At 37.7% G+C, this 23,975-nt stretch overlaps 1 protein-coding gene across 1 annotated transcript in view; it reads right to left on the bottom strand.

Moving 5' to 3' along the window:
* Positions 1–23,975, bottom strand: part of LOC117570106 (prolactin-releasing peptide receptor) — a 37,648-nt gene that overhangs the window by 8,237 nt on the left and 5,436 nt on the right. The window contains exon 2 of the mRNA XM_034251562.2: positions 12,028–14,074. Coding sequence (XP_034107453.1) covers positions 12,034–13,818 — 1,785 coding nt within the window. The 5' untranslated portion in view covers positions 13,819–14,074 and the 3' untranslated portion in view covers positions 12,028–12,033. The remainder of the gene's footprint in view (positions 1–12,027; positions 14,075–23,975) is intronic.

The raw sequence follows: 23,975 nt of genomic DNA, 5'->3' as shown, positions 1-23,975 counted from the left end.
TGTCTGGCTAGCCTAATGTGCGTCCTTGAACACACAGAAACAATTTACTCACACTTGACTTGATGGTATTTCTTTTCACCCTGCATTACTTATAGCATCTTAATTTTGTTCGCATACGAGATGAAAAATGGCGTGCAATTTGGCTGGCGCTGGAAAGTATGCTATGCTAAATGTAGCGCGTAACTTGAACTTGCGAAACTATTTGCCAGCGCACTGTGTTTGTAGTTGCTATTGTTGTCATGGTCGCTAAAATATTTGCTCGCATAAATTTGAAGTAGCCCGAGTTGCTTATGCGTTCAAATTATGTGGCATTATTCAAAATATTAACTTGAATTTGCACAAGGACAGCGAACGAAGCAAACAACAAACAAACGATGAGGAGAAGTCGCCACGCTTGTTGACCTCCGTGTCAATGTTGGCTTTTGCTCCAATTTCCAAGTGGTACTCGGTCATTTTTAGTTGCTGCACGCTCGCACCATTTCAGACAAAATTAAATTCTCAATTTTTTTTATATTCGTTTCTTTTGTTATCATTTTTTTGTGGCTTCGTTTATGGAAGCAGCGCGCAAACACACACACAACACGATACTTGCGGGAATTGAGAGCTAACACCCCGGCACTCATGTGCTCTGGCTCTGTGCTCCAGGCTCTACTTAGACCTTGCCTGCGGTTTGTTTGAGAGTTTATAAAATTAATTTGCTTGTGGCGAGCACACACTCACTGTGTGTGCATTTACATAGTGGATGTGGAGAGCTTAGCGACGTCAAGCCTCAGTTACAGTTTGTGCTTTCAAAAACGAAAACAATATAAAGGGAATTTTAATTTTAATTCACTCACAGCGATTAAATAATGTATAAGTTACCCAGGCTGGGATTTGTGGAGCGATTTGATTGATATGCCAAGCACGTAGTAGGTGCCAAATGGAATGAGAGCAAGCAGGAAATATAACGACAAATCGAACAAGGAAACGGAAGCGACTGAGGCTACGCCTCTGGCAGAGAGGAATAATAATAAATATATTAATGCCGACACTTCTGGGTGCCAAATAAATCGTTAGCCGTAAATTTTTGTGCAAAGTTTTAAGGAAATTTTCTCGCAGTCGTATTTTGAAATAAAGTTAAATTGATCAGGCATTGATCGATTGATTGGCAAGTGAAACTCGCAAGTAATAACCCAGCAAAATGTGGACTTAATAAAATTTGAAGAAAGAACCAAGATTAAAAAGTTTTCGTACAACTTTCGCAAAAGACTTTTCAGCTGACCATATTGAATTTGATTTATAGTATACAAGAGAGCTTAGCATTGAAGTAGGCCAACGACTTATTTGTTTGGAAAGAGAGATTAAGCTAATTAAAGTTTCTTTTGCCTTAAGCTAATTTGATGTACTGTCGCCTGCCAAATTTAATCCACGCTCAACATTCGCAGCCTAATCTTCCGTTCGCTTCGTTTTTTTGTCGCGAAACAAAACAAATGTCTTAATGCCCTTTTCATTGATGCCTTAACAACTTATTCAAGTTCCAGAGCACGCGTATTTATATCTACATATATGAAGAACATCATCTACTGACGACTTACATAAAAACCTGTTTCATCAACAATCCCCCTCAACGGGCACGACTGATTGTTATTTGTTACTTTGCTTGGAAAAAAGCTTTCGCAAAATGAATGATTATTTCGCACTCATCTGAGTGTGAGTGTGTGAATACATACACACATACACACACCGAATACTGACAGTTACATGTACTCGTTGGGTATCTAAAAACCAAAATCCAGACCCAGTCTCTCTCGCTTGAGCCCTAATGACATGCAGGTCGTCTACATGTTGACGAGCTGTCGGTCGTAAAATAAAATATATATACGAATAAAAAAAAGTAAAACATACTTATCGGGGCCAAAGCGAGGGGGTGGATGGTGAATAGAGGGGGACCCTCGTCTGGCGCTGATATCAATCGCAAATCGTGCGCCACGAAGTGCAGCCAACTCTGATTAAAATAATGATAATGTGCAGTTCAGTTTTTGTCATCGTTTCTCTGTTTACTTTGTCTTCATTTTGATGGCATTTTCTCTTCGCTTTTTTTTTGCGTGTGCTGTTGATTTAATATGATTGAATTTCGGCGTTAGCCATGTGCTGGCTGGCTGTGCCCTACTTTAATTACCACAAAGGCAACGCCTAATGATCATTTCAAAATCTTCTTTAAGCTCTGCACTTGAGTTGCTTATTTTTGGGTTTGGATTGCAAAAATGTATTGAGAGAGCAAAAAAAGGGAAAGTCACGCAATATTTTCTGTATTTTTTTTTCCGTAAAAGTTTTTATGCCCTGATACCTTGAGGCACAGTTATGTACGAGTATATGTACCTGGGCCATAAATTATGAGCTGTGCAGCTGTCAGTTTTTTATATCCTCACTTTTCTTTTTTGTGCGTTTTGCGGACACGCCCACACGCTTACATATACACAACCATACACGCAAACACGGGCCACAACTGGCCTACCTCAAAAGGAAGCCGCACAGCTGCCGTCGCTCCACATTTATGGTAATATTTTTTAACAGCTTTTGTAATGCTCTTTGCCAAGATTTCGTTGCCTCTCAACTGTATTCCTTTCAAAACTGAAAACTGACTTACATGCGAAAGTTTTCACTACTTTTTCGCATAGATTTTCCAGCATTAAGTTTGAAAGACTCTTTAAACTGGCGCACAAATTACATACCCTGTAGTTAATGCAAAGTAAATGAAAGGGCACAGCAAAAGGGCATATTAAATGAGAAGACAAGTTAGCAGACATTTTAATGAATGAAATGTTTGCACCTACACTTTGCATTTTATAACTTAGACACATTTAGTTTAGAGGGTGTCTTTGAGTCCATCAGCTCATTGACATTTCTTCCAACTGTTTTCTGGCACGTCGAAATTATGGCCGCCATGTCGAGATGTCTTTGTTTGCTTTCCCCCATTCATATTTTGCGTTTCTTTGCTTTTCCCACATAAATTAAGAAATGACGTTGAAAAGAATAAACACTGAAATGTTTGTTGTTGTTGTTATTTGTTATTCTTCGTGTTGTTGTTGTTGTTGTTGTTGTCACTGCCTAGGCTGACAGCCTCTGAAGAGCCTCTGCTTTGGCTAGGCAACTTTGACGTGCGCAGCACACACCAACGTGTCGACCCCAGGACAGCAGGTTCACCACCTGCTGACAGGTGTTTCGTGCCTCCTCGTCGCAATTACAACGCCTCGCTGCGCTGAACGAAAGTGTGAATGAAAGTACACTGAGCGAAAACACAAACAGAATAACCCAGATTGTTGATTCTTCTTTAAATTTCACTTTTACATTATTTTTATCATTTTCATTTCATAATTTTCATATGTTTTCCTTTTTTTTTAATGAATATGTTTCTCTCAGTGCAGCTGACTGTTAACTATGTTTGTTTATTTTTTGTCTCCCTGGACTTGGTATTTTTATGTTTTTACAAGCATTTCATTCTATATTCGCCGCTGCATAATTATTTCAGCCACGCATTGACAAAAGCCGAATCCTTGAAGGCGTCTGTGTCTTAAAGTGTCAGACACGCAGTCTTAAGACTTCGCAGCAAACGCAAACGCGAATGGTGTTATTAGTCCAGGTACTAAAATTGTATGCATAATCATTTTGTTTGCTTGTCAGCGAAATGGGAATTAAATTAGTCGCATTTATTTTAGATTTTACGGGGGAAGTGAAGAGTGGAAGTTGGAATTTATTCAAAAGTTAAATTACAAATAAAAAGCTACAAGTTGCAATTTATTCAAAAGTAAAATTAGAATAATAAGAATAGACTGTTGAGCTTAATAAAATGGACTATTGTTGACGGTATAAATTTCATACAAATCAAAATAAATGTTTTAAAGAAATTTTGAAATATTTATTATTTTTTCATTATTAAAAAATCGAGTAATAAGAGGTGAATGCTGAACGTCTTAAAACTATATTTTTAGCAAACCATGTATCTTAACGTTAAACTTAACTTATAATTAAAAAATAATACGAAAAAAAATAAATGTAAAGAAACTTTTTTATAAAAGTAGGATGATAATAAGTAAACTATTGAACTTCATAAACTTGTACTTTTAGCAATATATATAACTAAATGTTAAGATAAATAAGTAATTACGTGATAGAAAACGAACTAAATGTGATAAAATAATATTATAATAAAAGCAATTCATTCACAAGTTCATCTGTCTATAATTGCCCTTGATTATTAAAGTATTATAGAAATTGGTAAATGCTTAAAGCTTATTCTCGGAATCGATTTAATAATCATTTAAGGCTCTTCAAAGTGAACTGCTGCAATTAAGTGAAACTTAAACTATTTAAAGGAATTTCAACTACAAAGATTTCTCCAAGCAGCAATTGAGTCTAATAGCCCTCGTAAGTAAGTGAGCCAGAAACTGAGTTCGTTTGGCTGGATTGCGGCCTATGGCCGTGGGCTTGGGCTTGGGCAATTAATAAAAGCGTTTTTCGTTTCATTAAACTTGTAATTGTTAAGTTGGCTTGCTCGGTGGCTCACTGTCTGGTTGGCTGGCAACGGACAATGCATAAAACTAACCTCTGTTGGGCTAAGACCTCGTATTGGCTTTTCAACTTTAATAAAAGCCAAGCCGCAAGCATTTTGTATTAGCCAGCTTGATCTTGATGTTCGTTCAACGTCTTGCTATTCTCTTGACTTGAGCTTCATCATCATGCTGCCGCTGTTGGCCAAATCATTAAACACAAAATTTAATTAACTGTTAATAAAGTTGCTAATAAACGCGCCCACCAACAGCCCTCTAAGCCCCTGTCAAGTTGCCCCAAATGCCTGTGGCTCATATTAAGTGGCATTAAGCTCTGCTGTCAACACACACATATACCCACACTTGCGCACACACACATTCTGGGAAAAGCAGACTGAAGTGCAGCTTGAATCTTCTACACATATGCTTCCAAAATCTGTCTTCCACATTGTGGCATAATTTATGTATAAGCAGCTTCAATTTTTCTTTTTTTGTGCTGAACCCAGCTGATCCTGGCAATCTCTCACTAGCAGCAAGCATGCTGGTCAGGGCACGTGTTTTCCCAAAAATAAAAGTTTGCTGGTCTGCTGTTTGCTATTTTCTGCCCTGCTATTTGCCATCTACACACACCTGGAGCTGACAGCAGCGACACGTGGCCAGCAGAAACACGTCCGTCACATATAACTCGCATCGATGCCCAGTTACCACATTTAATTGGGCATAAACACTGCTCGCTTTTATAGACATTTTTCATCAATAACAAAGGCGTCTGCAATGGCCCATTAAATGTCCTTCCAAACACACACACTCACACTCAAAGACTGCACAGTTGGTCGCAAAAGATAAAAGATATTTTCGCTTGACAAGTTGATCAAATTGTCATTAATTGAGAAGAACATTACACAAAAAAATCATCAAATGAAATTAATTACAAAAGTGATAAAAAATGAAAATGAAAATCAATTGGACCAATTTATGGATGACTTTTAATTGCTGAGAGTGGAAAGAGTTTCACATTATTGAAAGCTGGATTCTTACAGTATTTCAGGCAAAATTACTTTAAAATACATTTTTTAATATTACAATTCTAAGACTTTTCTTAAACCTTTAATCTACTTCTTAAGAAGTAATAAATAATTCCTTATATAGAACTTTAGCAACCACATAAATATTATTCAAATGATCAAGCCTAATATAAATTGACAAGAAAATGACATGCTGAAGTGATAAGTGACTTTAGCTGTTGCAATCAATTCAATTATCGTAAGCAATCAAATCATACTCGAATATTCGAATACGAGTAAAGTGATTGGGGATTTGTCTTAGTTGTCATCTCATCATTTGCGCCTCCAAAACTAACAGCCAGAATTCGAATTGATTTCTTTTGGTATTTTTCGTTTTTTGTTTAGTTAACTTTGATATGCATCCCAGTGTGTATTGGCGTGTATAAGTCAAATGGAAATACTGTATTGCCATGCTCAGAGGTTCTACGTGCCTGGCATGGCAACGTTCGTAATGTCTTTAAGCCATGGTTACAGTCATCGTCGGGCACATTTGATGAGCGAGTTAAATGCTTCAAATGTTTTGTTTGCATAGCATAAGAGAATGTTCGCTAAATATGTGTTGGGTTAGGGTTATGGGATGGTAGACAGAAAAACATCTCCTGCGACTGAATTTAATATGTTTGTCGTAATTTTTATGGTTTATTTATGTGATATTCGATAGTTACTGCGGGCCCAGCTCAAGTTTGTAGCCACGACAAGTCAATAGAATTTATGACCATCAATTTTATTTTGATGTGTGCCGAAAAGTTTTTTTTTTTTGTTCTTTGTTTTCGTTGGTTTTTTGTGCTTTGTTTGTTATTGTTGTTGTCGATTTCCCAGCTAACTCGTTGTGGGGGGCCTTGGCCTTGTGTGGCTATAATTTATGCCGACAGCTTCTTGCAAACTTTGCGCTCATAAATTGCGGAGGGCGGCGCTTAAACATTCAGTTGGCCCCCCATTTGGGGAGTTAACACCTAATCCCGGACACTTTAAATCCGCTTGCCCGCAGCTACATCCGTTTTATAGTTCCCTTGCAGCATTGTTATTGTTGCTGTTTCCTTCCTCAATTCCTTTTAATTGTTTGCTCAACACCTTTGGCTAGCTTCCTGCATTGCCATTGCCATTGCCACTGCCACAGAAGCTCTGGCCAGGAATTGCTATTGTTGGCCGTTGCGCTCCATGGCCATACAACATAATAAAAGCTTGTTAACGTAATTGCTTAATTGGCCAGCTAGTGCGCTAGTGGCCAGGAATGAGGGGCAGAGAAAGAATTGCTGGCAAAAGAAGCTAAAGCAGCTCTAATGAAAATGTTGTTTTCGCTGCCCAACACATTAGACTGATTAGACACGGGCAGCGGGAATAAAAATAGAGCCATGTGGATATAAGTACCTTACACACACACACACACACACACACACACACACTTACGTGTGTGTAGACAGACGCACTCACATACGCATATATTGAAATGGAACGTGTTGGGTTTTACATTACAGAGCTGACTTTTTCTGCTCACACTCGTTGGCAGGGTGTGAAAGCAAAACGGTAATTGCATTTTTATTTCATTATACTCTTACGCATACTCAGCTCTAAAGCTAAGCCAAGTGACTAAGCAAAATGCGCATATGCAATTAATATTATTATGCCTTATACATTTGCATTTATTATGTAGATTTGAATTAACAGCGTGAAAGCTTTCACCTTAAAAATAACGCCACCTGTTGCTTGAGATCAAGCAAACTTTAGCATCCCTTATGCATTATCTTGAAAGCAAATGTTAGTTAACAGAATGGTAAACTGCAGCCTAGTTCACCATATTCTTTAAGCATAGGGTAATCAAGAGTGCAGCTTTGCATCAGTGAGTGAGCATCTGCTTATGTAATCTGCACTCTGGCCTTGATTGGCCTGTTTACACTAATCTGTCAGCAAAAGGGCGTATCCTCAAATCTCAGAGGCAGCTGTTTTGCCATCGATTTCACCATCTGGCCAGAGCTTGATGGCAGGCACATGTGCCGCACACAGGAAAAGAGTGAGAGAGAGACAGAGACAGATAGTCCATTTCAATCGTCAATTAGACACTTGGCATTTGTGCGAAAGGAACTTCATTAATCGCTTTTATTTTCACAAATGTCAGGCTGTCAGTCAGTTTGGCTTATAGTGTGTGCCAAGCTGACGTCAACATCAATCCGATGGCCTAATACTCATATATTGATGCTGTTGATGTTGATGTTATAAAATAAATGCGTATCACCCATGAAAGCTCTGCATCAAACGCTGGAAATCATGTGGAAACACATGTTTCATGACACTTCAAAACCAAATGCCACGACTGAGATGATCGCGCGAAAAAAGCAAAAAAGAAAAAAAAATGGAAACGTAAATGCTGAGCAATATTTTTTTTATTGCACGCCAATACCAAAAACATTTCACGTTGAGTGTAAGTAAGTACATATTGAAATCACGCTAGTCTGTTCGTATGTATGCATATATGTCTGTATGTGTGCATGCATGATAAGCAAACCAAAGAGCATGCTACTGTAACCATTAAACCCGAGCGAGCACACACAAAGACGACAAATAACGAGCACAACATTTGCCTGGTGGTGGATGGCATTTGATTTTTATATGCTGCGATTTAGTATGGATTTAATCAGGGCCCTTTAGATTTTATAACACACTTTTGCACTTTTAGTGTGATTGATTGGAATTCGGATAGCTAAAATGCTAAAATGCATTCGCTTTCCACTTAAACAGAGTAAATAAAATATTTATATTCAAATCAATACTTAGCCAGGCATTGAACTCCGCTAACAGTTCTGTTTTATGGCGGAGCTGTAAAGTTAACAGTGCGCGCAGCCTAAAAGCATGCTATGAATTTAGTAATGAAAATGGAATGCATAGTGAAATGCAATTAAATGTTAATTATTGCTAGAACTCTTAAGAGCAACTTAAACGAGTTTATCTTGCTACTTTCTGCATGAACTTTTTGTTAATTTAAATGTAGTTTGAACATATTTTACCTGGCCAAGTCCAAGACAAAGTTGAACAAGAAACTTTTCAAGGATAATAAAATGCGAAACACTTCAAAGAAACCATGTAGCTTGTATAGAAATCGAAACAAAAATAAAACAATGTGCAATAACAATTCATAATTTCAATGTAGAGAATTCTTGAGTTACGAAACTTCAAGCTATCACGTTTAGCTGGAGCCTTCCCGTTGCTGCCACAGTGGCAAACTTATTGCGGCAAATGTTCGAAATAGTTGTAAAATTGATTAAATAAAACTGGAGCAGGAAGCTACAACTTTTACGTGGAATGATGAGTAACAGCTCTAGCTCTAGCTAGGCACTTTGTCTGGCAAGTTGCTGGGGAATTCTTATCAGGCACAATGGCCACTGAAGCAATTGCATTGTAAGGCACAATTGTGATGGCATTTTAAAACTACGACTAACAAACTGCTGGAAAAAATGATCGCTTGCAATGTAATCGTAAAGTTGACGTTAGTTCTACGATATCTAGACACAACTGCCCCAATTGCCAGTCCCCGGAGCAGAGTCAAGTTTTGGCCCATTTGCCAGTCGCAGTCGCAGTCGCAATCACAGCACAACCAGACAGCAAACAACAAAATACAATTCAGTTGTAAAAAGTTTTACACTAACTCGCTGGCAAACTTGTTTACAGAGACAGCACACGGCGGAGCTGACACTCCCTTTCAATCCTCCTTCTCCTTTTTTTTTGGTGTGGGAGTGAAAACTTTGCTGACTGAATCTGAGAGTGAACTGAGTGCGAGACGAGAGTACTGTGAGTCCGACAATTGCTGTTTGCAATTTCAGTTGCAGTTCTCATACATAATGCATCAAATGTGAAATGTGCTCGGAAGGGGGCCATCAACTATATCACTTACCGTTCACTCACCGCTCGCTGTGATTTCATACTCGCAAGTCGCAGCGAATCCTAGTGGGAGTTGGTGGAGAGTTTGGCTGGCATTTTTTATGCGAATTTCATAGCTGGGAGCTGTGCATATGGCTTGTTGACTGACATCACCCGTTCCACAACACAGCAGACTGGCAAGCAACCCACATGCCAGTGGGTAATTAGGCTGAACAGCATAGTTTTGTGCCACACTAACGACTGCGCTGAATAAATCATAAATTAAAGGCCTCTCATATACATATTTTGTTTGCTTTTGCTGCAAAGCCAACCGCAAACATGGCTAAAATGTAAATAACAGCAACGATGCCACAACATGCTTTAGATAGTGTCTGACTCGGTGAAATAAAAAGAAAAGGTATTTAGTGCCCAAAGATATTTGCACAAATACGAATATCAACAGCATATTCCGACAGCAAACGTATCTTAGATTGGCTACTCAAAGGCAGACTAAAACGCATGAATAGTTAACCCAGATATTGCTTTGTGTACATATCCGACATTGGTTTGAGGTTTACGAGAGCGAAATTGAAAAATATTTTGAAAATTTACTTTAAGACAGCAATTATTTTAATTGCTAGTAAAAAAATCATTTGTGGCTCGCTTGGAAATAGTAGACATGAAAATCCATTTTTGTTTATTTACTTATTCAAAAAATAAAAAAAATCAGCTTAGCAAAAGTAAACAAATAACTGTTAGACATTCCAAAACAAAATAAAATTTTGTTTTGATGGAAACTGCATATCGAAATATATCAAATAAAGTCTATATTCCAAAATATATCACATTTCTATGTAGAGTATTATTCACTTCGATAAATAAACTGATGGTGAGAATAGCTTTAATTTGACTGCACATCAAATGCGTCAAGTTTGTTATTGTTGCCATTCGACGTTTAATACGAGTAGTAAATTTTAATTTAATCAAATAGAATTTCAATGCCAAGCGATACATTTATAAACTTTATGACTTTGGCCATCTCGAGTGGAGATCAAAACTGGGCAGACAGACGGACGGACAGACAGATGGCCCCATAACGTGCTCCCATAAAAAATTATAAATAAATAAGCCAATGTAAATTATTCTGCGTCAAAGCATTATGTTTATGAGGGACTTGCGCCTTATCGTTGGCCCCGGCTGTTGACCATTTTGCAACGCATTTATCTGACAGCTTCAGCTGGTAATTTGTGTACATATATTATGTTGTTATTGCTGTTGCTGTTGCTGCTGCTGTTCTAAGAAATCAACTTGATGTTGTCGTCGTTGTTGTTGCTGTTGTTGTTGGAGCACCTGGCCAAAGGGTCGGCACGTGCTAGAAACATTTACCTAATCCATTTGCAGTCCGTTGCCATCTGTCATCTCAGCTTGGTAAAGTTTTTCTTTTTACCAAAGAAACTTGACTTACAGTTGATAACGAATAAATGTCTAAACTTGCATTAAAATTGTTTCTTAATGTCTAAATCTTATTCATTTGTAAATTGAATAACTCTTTTTCCCCCCCAAACATTAAATATGCATTGGAAAATTGCTGCACTTGGACAGTTTAATTCATTTTTATTGCCATTTTGGAAAATGCAGCTGTGCGAAACTTGCACGATGACAGGCGCAAAGGACTTGTGAGTAGCTCAGACGACTGAGTTAGAGTTGACAGTTGATTTACTGCCCAGCACTGGATGGATGAGCTTCACTTGCCACTCCACTCTCCCCATCTAAAGCTGACGTCTTTTGAGCTTGCCAAATGAAATTTGCCAGCAAGAGACAGACAAAGAGAGAGAGAAAAAGTAAACGAAATTCTTGCCAGCTGCTGCTTGTCATTTGATTTGCTCTTGTTGCATTCAAGCTATCTCTGTTTCGACAACGAGAGTATGTGAAAAAGTGAAGTGGAAATTCATAAGCATTCATGCAGGTAGCAAACTCAATTTTTATGATTTTTTTTCTTTTGGTGAGGAAATGGAATCATTGGCATGGAAAAGGAAAACTCGGCGGCTGCACAATGTGGTAAACCATTTTGCCAAAAATCTGATAGCAGCCAAAGATGAAGATGAAAATGGATATTGCAGATGAGATATGTGAGTTGTGCTAGTCATATTGATGCATCAAATCGTACTTTGTATGCTTACTACACATAGAGTAGAAGGGAATATAGGAGGCACAAGAATCCTTCTCCGACCCAATTGAATTGGATGAATATATATAACATATAGTATATTTTGTTATCTATGGTATATTTTGAATATAGTATTTTATCGCTATACGATTGTAGATTTTGGCATATTTTAGTAATTTTTGGTATATTTTGGATGTAGCAGTTTATATAGTGAATATAGACTTCGGTATAGTTTAGTATTTTTCCGATTAATTATATATAATATATATATTCTAGTATTCTTTCTTTATATATGTATATTGTGCTTTGGTATATTTCAGCTTTGTTTAGAGAATATCTTATATTCGAGTGTGCTCGACTTTCTTACTTACTATATACATATGTACATACATAGGTTAGTAGTACATTTCTGGTTACTCACCCTGTCTCAGTTATATCGCCTACTGGCATCTGCTGGTCCAATAATAGCAGCGCCCAAATCGGCCAGCATATCCGAGTCCTGACATTGACTACTCGACTCGAGCATGCTGATGCCTGTCGTGTTATCGGAGCTAACAAATGGCGTCTCGCTGAAGCGAACTTCAACCGTCTGCTCATCTCCGGAGTCGATGTAGTCGCCATCCTCATCCGTGCGTCGTCTAATGCGACGCATCAATTCCACCTGCTGCTGTTGTTGTTGTTGCTGCTGCTGTGGCTGCGACTGGCGAGCATGCACGAGGGCGGCATTGATGCCACGCCCACTGAGTATGGGCGACACAGCGCCAGTGCCATTGCCATAGGTTGGCTCTCGCGGTATGATGAGCAGCTTCTCCTTGGGCAAACACGTCTCCTGAGTGATGCCATTATCGTCCTGATCATCAGCATCTAAACTTCCGCCGCCGCCTCCATCGCCATTGCCATGATGCAGTCGCGGACCGCAGGTGTTGCGATCACTGCGATTGTAGCCTCTGGTGATGTTGATAATGTTGTTGTTGGAGGGATTAAAGCAGGGCAGGACATGCTTAAACTCCTTGCGGAAGTTCTCATTGAGCCAGGCATACAGAAAAGGATTGTAGCACGTCGAGCTCATGGCAATCGAGTGGGCCACAAAGAAGAACAGGATATAGAAGCGCCAATCCTTTGACTTGTCGTTGAAATCATCGAATATATTGACCAAATTGATGGGCAACCAGCTGAGTCCAAACACCGCCACCATAGCAATCAACATGCGATTCGTGCGCTTCTTGCGATCCCGATCCGCTTCCTCGCGACGCGACGACTTCGAACCCGGCTTGGCTCTGGCACGCTGATTCAACTTAACGGAGATCCAAACGTAGCAAATCGATATGATGAAAAAGGGCAGCAGAAACTGCAGCACTGTCGTAATGGCTCCGAATACCTTGCGATATTGTTCCGCCGGCCAATTCTCCTCGCAGACCATCAGCGACTCGGTGTCGCTCATCAGCTGCATGTAAGCCTGGGCAGCCATGGTGTCGTTGGGCAAGGCGATTCCCAGACTCGTGCCATTGACCTGTGTGTCATTGTTCGTCACCTCGGACATCTTCATGTACATGCCGTAAGGCAGAGTGGCTAGCAGCGAAACAACCCAGATACTCACAATGATTCCAATGCACGTGGAAAGTTTCATGCGTGGATGGAACGGATAGATGATCACAAAGTACCTATCGATGGCAATCGAGGTCAGCGTCAGCGTTGATATATAAATGCTACATCCCTGTGCATACGAAACCAGGTGACACAGCGTTCGACCAAATGCCCAACGGCCCATGAAAGTGTAGAGCGGCGTAAAGGGCACGGCGAGCACACACAGTAGAATATCGGATAGCGCCAGGTTGGTAATGAATATATTGGTTACGGTTTGCATCGCACGATTACGCAGCACCACATAGCAGACGAGAACGTTGCCAAACACGCCCAGGACAAACACTGTGGTGTACAGCACATAGAAGAAGATCTGCACGAACTGATTGTGCATAATGTCCGATTTATCCGCATCCGAATCAGAGCCTGCTGCGCTCGCCGTTGTGGTGGTCATCGATGTTGTGCTGGTGCTGGTTGTTGTCGAGGTGCTGCTGCTGCTCATGATGGTGGACAGAGTGCTGCCATCGAGGGGGGAAAGGGTTGTGCTCCAGTTGGCGCCCAGCAGTTGGGGCAACTGCGTGCTGGCCGATATTAGCCAAGCATTAACCGTCTCGTTGCTTACATTGGCCATGACTTTGTTTTAGCTGCCTAATGAGTCAACGGTGAGGTGAGGAATAACTATGTGCACTCTCTGCTGAGTGGGATATGCGGGCCTTGGCTGTTATTCTTGTTGATTCCTGTCCGGTTTCACCGGAAGTCCGCCACTTAAGCAGCCATTTCCGTCGCCTGTGCTCGGGCACACAAGTCTCGTCTCAAGTTTATCTTCAATGTTATATTTAACCAACAAGTTTACTTTAATATTTGGCTCATTGCTAATTGTGTGGACTCTGCGAACAAAAAAAATAAAGAGAATGCATAAATAGTATAAAAGTATAAAGTACAAAAAATCACAGACAACTTCCATTAGATTTGTTTAAATGTAAAAGTTTTCAGCCCGGAATTACTTCTTAGTTGGAATTTGAAACTAACTCTGCTCTCTTTGCCCTTTCCCCCCGAATTTTCCGCGCCTTTTTGTTGCGTTTCGCTTTTGTTTCGGTTTCGGTTTTGTCTTCATTTTCGTCTTTCGTCTGCGCGCTTCCCCCAAGGATTAAGTTGTTGCCTTGACTGGCATTTATTTCATTTGCCATCTCCCTCACACACTCTCCAACACAAACACACGCTCAAACACATGCTGTCACTGTCTCGCAGCGCTTGAGACGGGTCGAGTCGGAGACTAGAGACGGTGTCGTTTGGCTTTATTAAAAACAATGTTGGCAGCCAAGTGCAGCAAAGCGGAAGTGAAAGTGTGGCATTAGCATCAAGTTTATTTCGGTCGAGGAGGCAGTGTTGGTAAACGCATTGCGACAGTGTCAGCACAAATCAGCAATTCCTTTGATTACGCTCAGCGCAGCACAAATCAAATTAGATACTGCGACTGAAATTTAAAGTATTATTTATCATAGTGAGATAAAGTAATTAGAAGTAAAAAAAATTTCGAAAAAGATTTCTTATTTCGTTGGCTAGCTATACACAAGATAATTTTATTATAAAATCTACACTTTATTTAATTCAATTTGCTTCGTTTTTATGCTGCTCTTATTTATATTTAATTCAAGACAAATAAAATAAGCAAATTATTATTCACAAATTCCCTTAAATTTATTCTTTCATTTTCATAGTGTGCTACAAAAGATGATAGCGAAGTATATATTAGAAAAAAATCGTGACGATGCACCGAGCTATCCAAAGACTAAATAAATAGTTCACCAAATGTGTCGTCACTTATAGCTCATAAAAACCACTTGACATCTAATATAAAATCGCATAGTGCATCTAACGCAAACTGCGTTGTGACATGTATGTATATTTTAAATACCCGAAAAATGCACTTGACATCTCTAGAGAATGTCATGTGCTCTCATGTACTGCGTCATATAATATTAATAATACATATGAGTCTAGAAAATGTTGATATAAACATCAGTTCTTTTCCGGTGCAGTTGAAATACTTGAATACGTCTTAATATTTTCACAAGTAATGTTACATCTATACATTTGTCTGTATAATATCAAAATTTAAGTAAGCATACATAGCTCATAAACTATGAATACAATATATGCGTTTATATTTTAAATTCCATTTAAGTTTAACATGTTTAGAAAGTATTGCGTCTATGCTGCTCATATTGTTAAATAAGCTTTGAATCAAAAAACGATTATGTTATTTAAATCTTAAACTGATTGAGTCATGAATTTTCACATTTGCCAATCAAATTTGGTAGAATATAATTTACAACAGATGACTTAATTACAAAGCAATTAAGTTCACCACTTCCGTTGACTAATTTAAGCCTTAAAATTTCCAATAAATGATTTACTGCAATACAGACTTAATCTGATTAAATAATTTCCACTGACTTATGGTTCAGTTTACCAGGAAGCGAACAATGCTATGCATGAAGCATACAATCAATTTCTATTATTTACCAATTTCATAGAACTTTATGGCCAACAGCTTAATTGATGAATCCTTGGGAGACAGAGCAACGCATCATAATCCGCAAGGAAGGGGATTGATTGCATTGTTCGTCTGGGCCAAATCACAAAATACAATTGAATGATTTTCCTGGATTTCAATTTCTATGCTGGGCGGTGTAATTAATTTCATGTTTACAATGAAAGTTTCAAGTTCGGCCAGCCAAATACGAAATTACGCACGTACTTCAGCTGATAGTTTGTCAGGCGATGGAAAACGACACGAAAAACTGACAAAACAGCAACACATCCATAACCCGTATGAGAGAGAATCTAAATGTGAATTCGAGTCCGAATCTGAACTCAACCTCGAACCAGAACCTAAAATAGTGAGTACTGGTTACACATGCTGCATGTAAATGCAAATTTAATTGGATTTGGTTTAACAACTCTACCACTCACTCGCTCTTCCTTACTCTCTCTGTGTTTCTGGCTAAAACTTTTGCTGTGTGCAGCTTTATGTTATCTCCCCAGCATGAACAAATGCAACAACAGGTAAATGTACATACATACACATTACGTTAGTTAAGCAGTGTTGGAACATTGCATTTCATAGCATCGTTAACTGAAAGCCACGTCCCCTTGGCAATGAGGTGAACAGTTAAGGCTTAAGCTGTTGCGAACGCAAATGAAAATTGCTAATACCAAGCAAATTTAATAAATTTATAATTAATGCCTTCTACGTGATTACGACAGATTTTCGAAATAGACAAGAAATCTCTGCAGTTAGCTGAGCATTAGCATCAATGGCAGCGTATTTCAAATCCAATACGAACTATTTTGTGATGGCCGAACGTGAACGGATTATAACTAGCTTAATACATATGTTCGAAAGACAAAATATAGAAATATATATTTATATATATGAAATATCCATTTATATATTCACTATACATATAATAATATAAAACAACCAAATATAATATAAAGAAAAGATTCTAAATATTTTACAGTAAAAATGTATATGCAAACAACTAATATAGTTATATTGTATGCTTAAAACACTTAAAACTATTAAAATTAAAACATATTTACATACATATGAAATGAAAGTAATCAACTTACATTATGAAATTGAAATTAATCAAATTTACCTTGCGAAATTTTCAACTTTCAACAGAACTTTATTTTATAAACATTGACAGATAATAACTTAAGTTTATTGTAAATAGGATGATGACAAAAAAATAAAATATATACGCAAAAATAACTTAATAATTATATTTACAAATTTATTTCATATCGAAAGCGAAAACCAACCACAATTTCTTTTCAAATATCATTTCAACTTTACTTTGTTTCAGAAACCTTTGACAACTTTGCATAATCTGCCAGCATTGTCAATTGTCTTCACGAAAAGAAAATGAGAAAACGAGCCTGATAAACTTGATTACAAGTACAAACAGGTTTAATTACTTGTTTGCCTAAGCCCAAGAACAGGCAATTTGGCAGAAAGGTTACGCATCAAAATAAAGTGTTGCTCCCCAAATATTATGTAATAACAACTCAAGATACACAATCCATAACCTCGACGCGACAGAGACAGAAACACAAAAAGAGAAAGAGAGATGAAGAAATGTCAGAAAAGTGCTTTGCGCCGCGGGCCAGGAAAAATATACAAAATAATGTTGATAAATTAATAGGCGGAAGTGTGCCAAACGCTTGTCCGGAACTCGAGCTAGACCCACAGGTTACACAGTACAAAAGTGTGCCTCAGGGGGAGCTGGAGCTAAGCAACAACAACAACGAAAACGGGCTGCGACAGGCGGAAATTGTGTAAAAAATGGCAGTTAACAATTTTTTATTAACGCATTTGCCCCCCAAGAAGGAGGAGGAGAGGGACCACAACAAAAGCCGGCAACTACTCAGGCCATAAACATCATCGAAATCATTATCAGGCAGCCAGGCATCAGGCATCAGCCTCGGCAACATAATCATCAGGCTCGCAAGCATCATTATCATCATCTTTATACACTTTGCTACGCTGCGCCACGTCGTGTCGCCTTTAGCTCATGCTTATAATCATTACTAACAAGACAGCGCAGCGCAGCACAAAGCAGCTTGAGTGTGTCATCCTGTCGAGTGAGTCTCCGTCTGGTTCTGCGCCTGCAGAGGAGTCGCTAGTCGCTTGGCGGATGTCACAGCTTGGGTCCTTCTCGACGATAGCTGAAGCTATAGCTATGGCTGTGGCTGCGGCTGCTGCTCTGCGGCACTTGGTAATTTTAATTTTGATGCATTTGTCACACCATTTTTGCAGAACAATTTATCTTTGAGCTGGCAATATAATGAAACAAGGCGCTTTGGCTGGCTCTGCCTGGACAGCCGTTCACTTTAATGGGATCTTTCTCGCGCTCTGTTTTTATACTCGTAGTAGCTGCAAAAACATTCGCCTTCTTTTCCACCTCAACACGCGCTGTCGAATGACAGTCATTTTTTCTTTCCTTTTTTTTATAAGTACAAGACATATATTGCCTACTTATTGGGGCACGTGAAACATTTTATGGACTTGTGTGTTTGGGGGGACCCGTTATGCATAGCTTATTATAGCTAAGGTATTAAAGTACCATTTAATGTCGCATTTATAGCAAATACTCTCTCACCTCATCTCGTCTCTTTCTTATAAACTTTATGTTATTGTTTTTGTTTTTGAACGCTAACTTTTTTCCAGCAGCAGCAAGCAGTCGCTTAAATTTATTACGCTCTAAAATTGGCTTAATCTATTTTGGGTTAACGCAAGTTAAATTGACTGCATGTTGTAAAGATGAGCAAAACACCATTAATAAATTGAATAAAAAATCGAAAATAGAATGAAGCGTATTAAATGTATACACTCTACCTTAAAATAATTTAAACTTTTTTCAAAGCTGAATATTCATAATACATTTTTAAAGAGTTTAAGCACAAATTTGGGAATTTGAAACACAGTTTTGTTTGACAAATATCAAAGATATAGCTATAATATTCAAATAAAATCTTCGGAATGAAAATAAATTTGTAAACGCATTCACAATATATTCACTCAACTTTTTTTAATTTTAATAAATTATTGTTTTTTTTTGGATTTGTGAAAAGCGGAAATTCAAATACTATTTTGCAATATAATGTTTCCAATGTCAATAACGTTCGATTTGTAATAAATATATTTACTCTATTTTAAAACATTTTATAAAATTTTTAAAGAGTTTAAACACAACTTGTAGGAATTTTAGTAAATTCCTATTTCCTTTGACAAATTTGTGCAAATCAGAAATGTAGCTGCAATTCTGAAATATAACTTTTCCAAATAAGAAATTTTGCCTGGCAAAACAATCAAAGCAAAAGCATTTGACTTTAACTAAAAATGATTTATTTGTGCTTTGGCTGGATAAATTGCACACAAATGAATGCCGAGTATGTGAATTACAAAAATAACTTTGTTTCAAATTAGTAACTACATCCCACTTATGTTTTATTTGCTTATTTGATTGCGTGTTTGACTTGAGAAGATAAAGAGAGAGAAGGATAAACGAGAAAGAGAGAGGAAGAGGAGAAGAGCATGCGAAGTATGTAAATAAAAATAAAGTTGACCACAACAAAGAGCCCTCTTGTTGGCTTAAATACATTTTAAGCTATTTCTCACACACAGACAGTTGAGGAAACTATGCCATTAACTTGGCCATAAATTTCACTAATGATGCCAGTAGCGTTATTGCCACAGTCAGTTGCTAGTTAAGCCATTACAAATGATCAATGCCCAGCTGCAGTTGTTCGTAATGATGATGATGATGAAGTTAATGATGATGATGGGGCAGCACACGCCTTTCAGCATTTCTACTAATTAACATGGCTATTTTTATGATAATCAATTACAAAGTTTTCACAGCAAACTTTTGCGATAGTTTCTTTCCGCCACGCATCAAAGAAATTACTCGACCCAACTGACAGATGGACGGACAGACGGCAAATAGATAGACAGACAGTTGAGAGAGGCTGAATGAAGAACATGTGTTCAGTATCAGAATATATTTGGAATTGGCTTGAATTTAATTAAAAAATTCACTGGAACACTTAAAAACTGTTGCCGAGCACTTTATAAATTGTTGAAATGTCGAACATTATTCATCACACATACACACATATATGTAGATATAATCACATAAGTGTAATTTATATCTACTACATATACTATGCGTATACACATTCAGTCAATCATTCATTCGCATCCACATGGCGCACTTATTTATTTGCTGATTTATGTGGCCAACAACTAATTAGAGAATTTATTTCCATTTAAGCGCACAATGCACTTGAAGCGGAGCCAAGTCGTTAAACATTTGAGTCATTCACTATTTGCATTTATTTTTCTGTTTTTATTATTATAGACACATAAATTTCATACTTATATGAGTCTGACTAAAACAATAATGGGAGTGAATTAAGTGAGCAACGAATCATCAATACACTTGAAATAGTTATTTTTATTCAAGTGCAATTCAGTATCGATTACCAAAGAAACAAAAAAAACTACATTAAATTAAATAAAGTTCTGATATTCATCAACATAAAATATATATTGAGTGCTCTGTGAAACTTTTTGTAGCCACAAAGTATCACTCCAAAGAATATATATATTTTTAAATATTATATTGCAAAATAATTAAACAGTAATTGAATTGTAAATGAAATGAAGCGATTTAAGAACATTGAAATATATCGTACACAATAAATGTAAGCTAGAAACATTATTTATTGTATAATCTATTAAATGCGAATGCAAAGTGGCACAAGAGTTGGAATACCCCTAGTTAAAATATCAGAGATATTACCGCTTTGACATGCTGGAGTCACATTGATCCCGGGGGCTATCGCATTATGTGATAAATGTTGCGCCCACAGTGCGAAGGGGCTTTGGCTTGGGGCGCTATGAGCTAAGCCCATTACTGTCTATATATGTCGGGGAACGATAAGCGACAGCACATAAAGATAACACTCAAATCAAACTAAATGGCTAAAATTGGCAAACAACAGCGACAGCGAGACAGCAATAGCAACAGGAAATCCAGGCGCTGATAAAACAAAAAATAGAAATACTCATACTCGTACTCGTACTCGTATAAAAATCGCAGTTAAACATTATTAACACAAACAGCAATTTGAGTGTGCGAGCACAGACAATCGGATGGACGGCCCTTATAGCCATTAATAAGATTGTTTTTGCATGAATTTACGGCCAAGGGCGGGCCATCGAGTGACCCTAGCCCCCTGCCACTTATCCCAAAAGGCCAAACAAACAGAGCCAGAGAAAATGCAGAAAAAATGTTGAAGCCAAAAGTAAATAAGAGCAGCTAAGGCCTATATGGTATGCCTCTTCGTTGCGCTATTTCATTGTGTTCCATATATTATTTTACGTGCTTTTTTTTTGCCATTCTACATTTATATTTGATTCGAAAATTGAAATGTTTGCCAACTGCGGAAGAGCACTTCAAGTGCTCGAGTCGAAGCGGCGAATTGTATACAAATTACATAGGCCACTTTGGACTAAAGTTCAACGAGGCATGCAGACAAGCGGCAGGCAACTTCGCAGCTATAGAGACAGACAGATACGATATGGGCAACCCAAACCCAAACCACCAAGTTCCCACCCAATCCATTCTTTTATGCTTTTCAAGTTGTTTTGCCTCAAATCTCTTTCAAATATAATTTGAATATGGCCAGCAATTACGGCCACTACACACGGCAAGTGCTCGGGCCAATTATAAGTCATCAAATTTGTTGACTTTGAAACGCAAGAGAGAGAGAGAGAGAGAGAGATAGCGGGAGAGAGAGAGATAGAAAAAACACGGGCTTTTGGCAGAAAAAAAGAAATTTATGAAAAACAATTTTGATGCCATTTTTTATGAAAAATATTTATATGGAATTCGCGTTTCAGCAAAGTAAACACAAAAATTCGTAAGAGCTCGCTGAACAAGCAATTATGTATTGTTGATGTCATCAGCAAATAGGAAATGAGATACTCAGGTTGTTTATGTTCAGAGACCGAGTATAATGGAGAGCCAACGCAACGCATCAGTTTTAAGTGTTATTTGCTTGGAATTTTCGCTTTTTTATCTGCTCAAAGTTAAACATTGTATTTAATTTAAAAAACAAACGAATTGTATTTATTTTAAGTTTATCATTTTATCTTAAAATACTGCGAGTGGCTTGAAAGTCACAGATGAAAGATAAGATACTTATTTTTCATTTCTGGCAATTTATTATTTAGTTTTTGCTGAAGTAAACACAATGTACAGAGAGAAAAAAGATTGGAAAGTAGACTGCAATTTTAATCATCAATTATTAAGAATTTACCTTCTTCTATTTTGACAATTTACCATCAGGATTCAAGATTTTATTTTTTATTTTCATTGAATTTTCTTGTTAAGCCAAACTTTTTCTGGATGTGATATTATAGAGTAAATATTCAAATGCAATTCTATGTATATTTTATAGACCAACTTAGCCTTCGAGTTGATCCATTAAGACAGTTTATTTTAGGCATCATGAGCCATAAAGTTGCATCAGTTTTTGCCAGTCGTAACTGCTGCCTGCAGGCGATGCGCTTCTCTGCACGACTAAGCAAAAAATAGTTTGGAAATTATTCTCATTCGCATTCACATTCACATTCACAATTTTGATGTGTCAGTTTGTGTCGAGAGTTGTGTGTGTGATGACCTCGTTGAGCAAGTAATAAGCAAAACGCAAGCCATTGCTAAAATAAAATGCCAAGGACACACGATGGCAGCTTTGAACTTTGAGTGTCATATGCCTGGCCAGAGGGGCAAGAGCTGCTGCTCCTCTCTTCCCCTACAGCGGGGAAGTGGAGAGTGGGAGCAGAGTGAGAACATGCAGAAGAATGAGTAATTTACCAAATGGCAACCGGTCTGCTTAACGAGTAGACTTGACGGGTCTGCACATGTCTACAAACCCGAAAGCACACTCTTACACACTTGCGTTCCATATATCCGACTATCGCTTCGTCTCTATCTGTTTGTCCGACTGACAGTCTTTTGCCAGCTGCGTGTGTCTTTTGGATTGTGTATGTGCGTGTGGGTGTGTTTTTGCCTCTACCATAATGTGTGGATAACAATTGAATTTTACAGTTGTTGAAAGTCTTTTGATTCATTTTCAATTGTACTTTATATTGGGTTGAGCAAGGCAGACAGTTCTCAAGTTGTGATCAGTTAAGAGTTGCACAATTAAAGGTAGCTTAATAATAATTGAAGTTCTTTAATATGGAGTAGCATGCAGTAAGAAAATGCTAAGCTTTTTTCTTTCTTTATTCTTATGTGTTACATTTAAATGGGAATTGACAAATAATGCAAATAATGCCCGACTTTAATAATTAAAACTTCGTTCAAGCAAAGGGTCTTTATTTCATTTTATTTCATTTGCCTTTCCGCAAAGTATAAACTTTTTAATCATAAAATGAGTACAATAAAATAAAGAATACCACAAATAATGCAAATAGTAAGTAATTTTAATAATTGAGGCTTTAAGCACACTTTATTGCATAGCATTCTTTGAAGGCTCTCTTTAAAGTGTACACAGAATCCTTCAACTTTTTAAGCATAAAATGATAACTATATAATTATACACATAAGATGTGACTTTAATAACATAAACTTTACTTAAAGTACTCATTCTTGCAATGCATTTCTCTAAGACTTGTGACCAAAGTGCAAGTATACACAGAAAATACGTTGACTTTAAACCTGTTCATCATAAAGTGATTACTATAAAATAAATCAAATGACAAATAAGGAAAATAATATGTGACTTTAATAATTGAAAGTTTACTTAAGCGCTCTTGAATTTTCTAAGAGTTTCCACAAAGTAGCCCTAAAATCTCTTAATCATAAAATGATTATACTTGAAGGACAGCACATGTGAAATTTCAAGTCGAGACCACAGAACTTTTGGTAATCTGGCAATTTTATATGCTTAACCCAGTCAAAGCAAGTCTTTTATCTGTTTGAATTTTATGCCATTTCATTGTTTATATTGCTCACTTGTTTAGGCGTTTAACCTTTTTTGTAGCTGGCACCAATATGAGCAAGTCAAAGGACCTTCCTGCCTGCTGCCAGCCCAGGCATTCAGCCAGCGATTTTCCCTTGTCTTTTGACGCCATTTGTTTGCTCAACCTTTGTCAGTTTCTCTCAGTTGCTCATTGTTGTTGTTGGTATTGCTCTTTTTTGC

The sequence above is a fragment of the Drosophila albomicans genome, chromosome 3, assembly GCF_009650485.2.
Source record: "Drosophila albomicans strain 15112-1751.03 chromosome 3, ASM965048v2, whole genome shotgun sequence".
Taxonomy (NCBI): Eukaryota; Metazoa; Arthropoda; class Insecta; order Diptera; family Drosophilidae; genus Drosophila; species Drosophila albomicans.
Note: the sequence above shows the minus strand (reverse complement) of the source record. Positions and strands in the feature narration are given on the sequence as shown.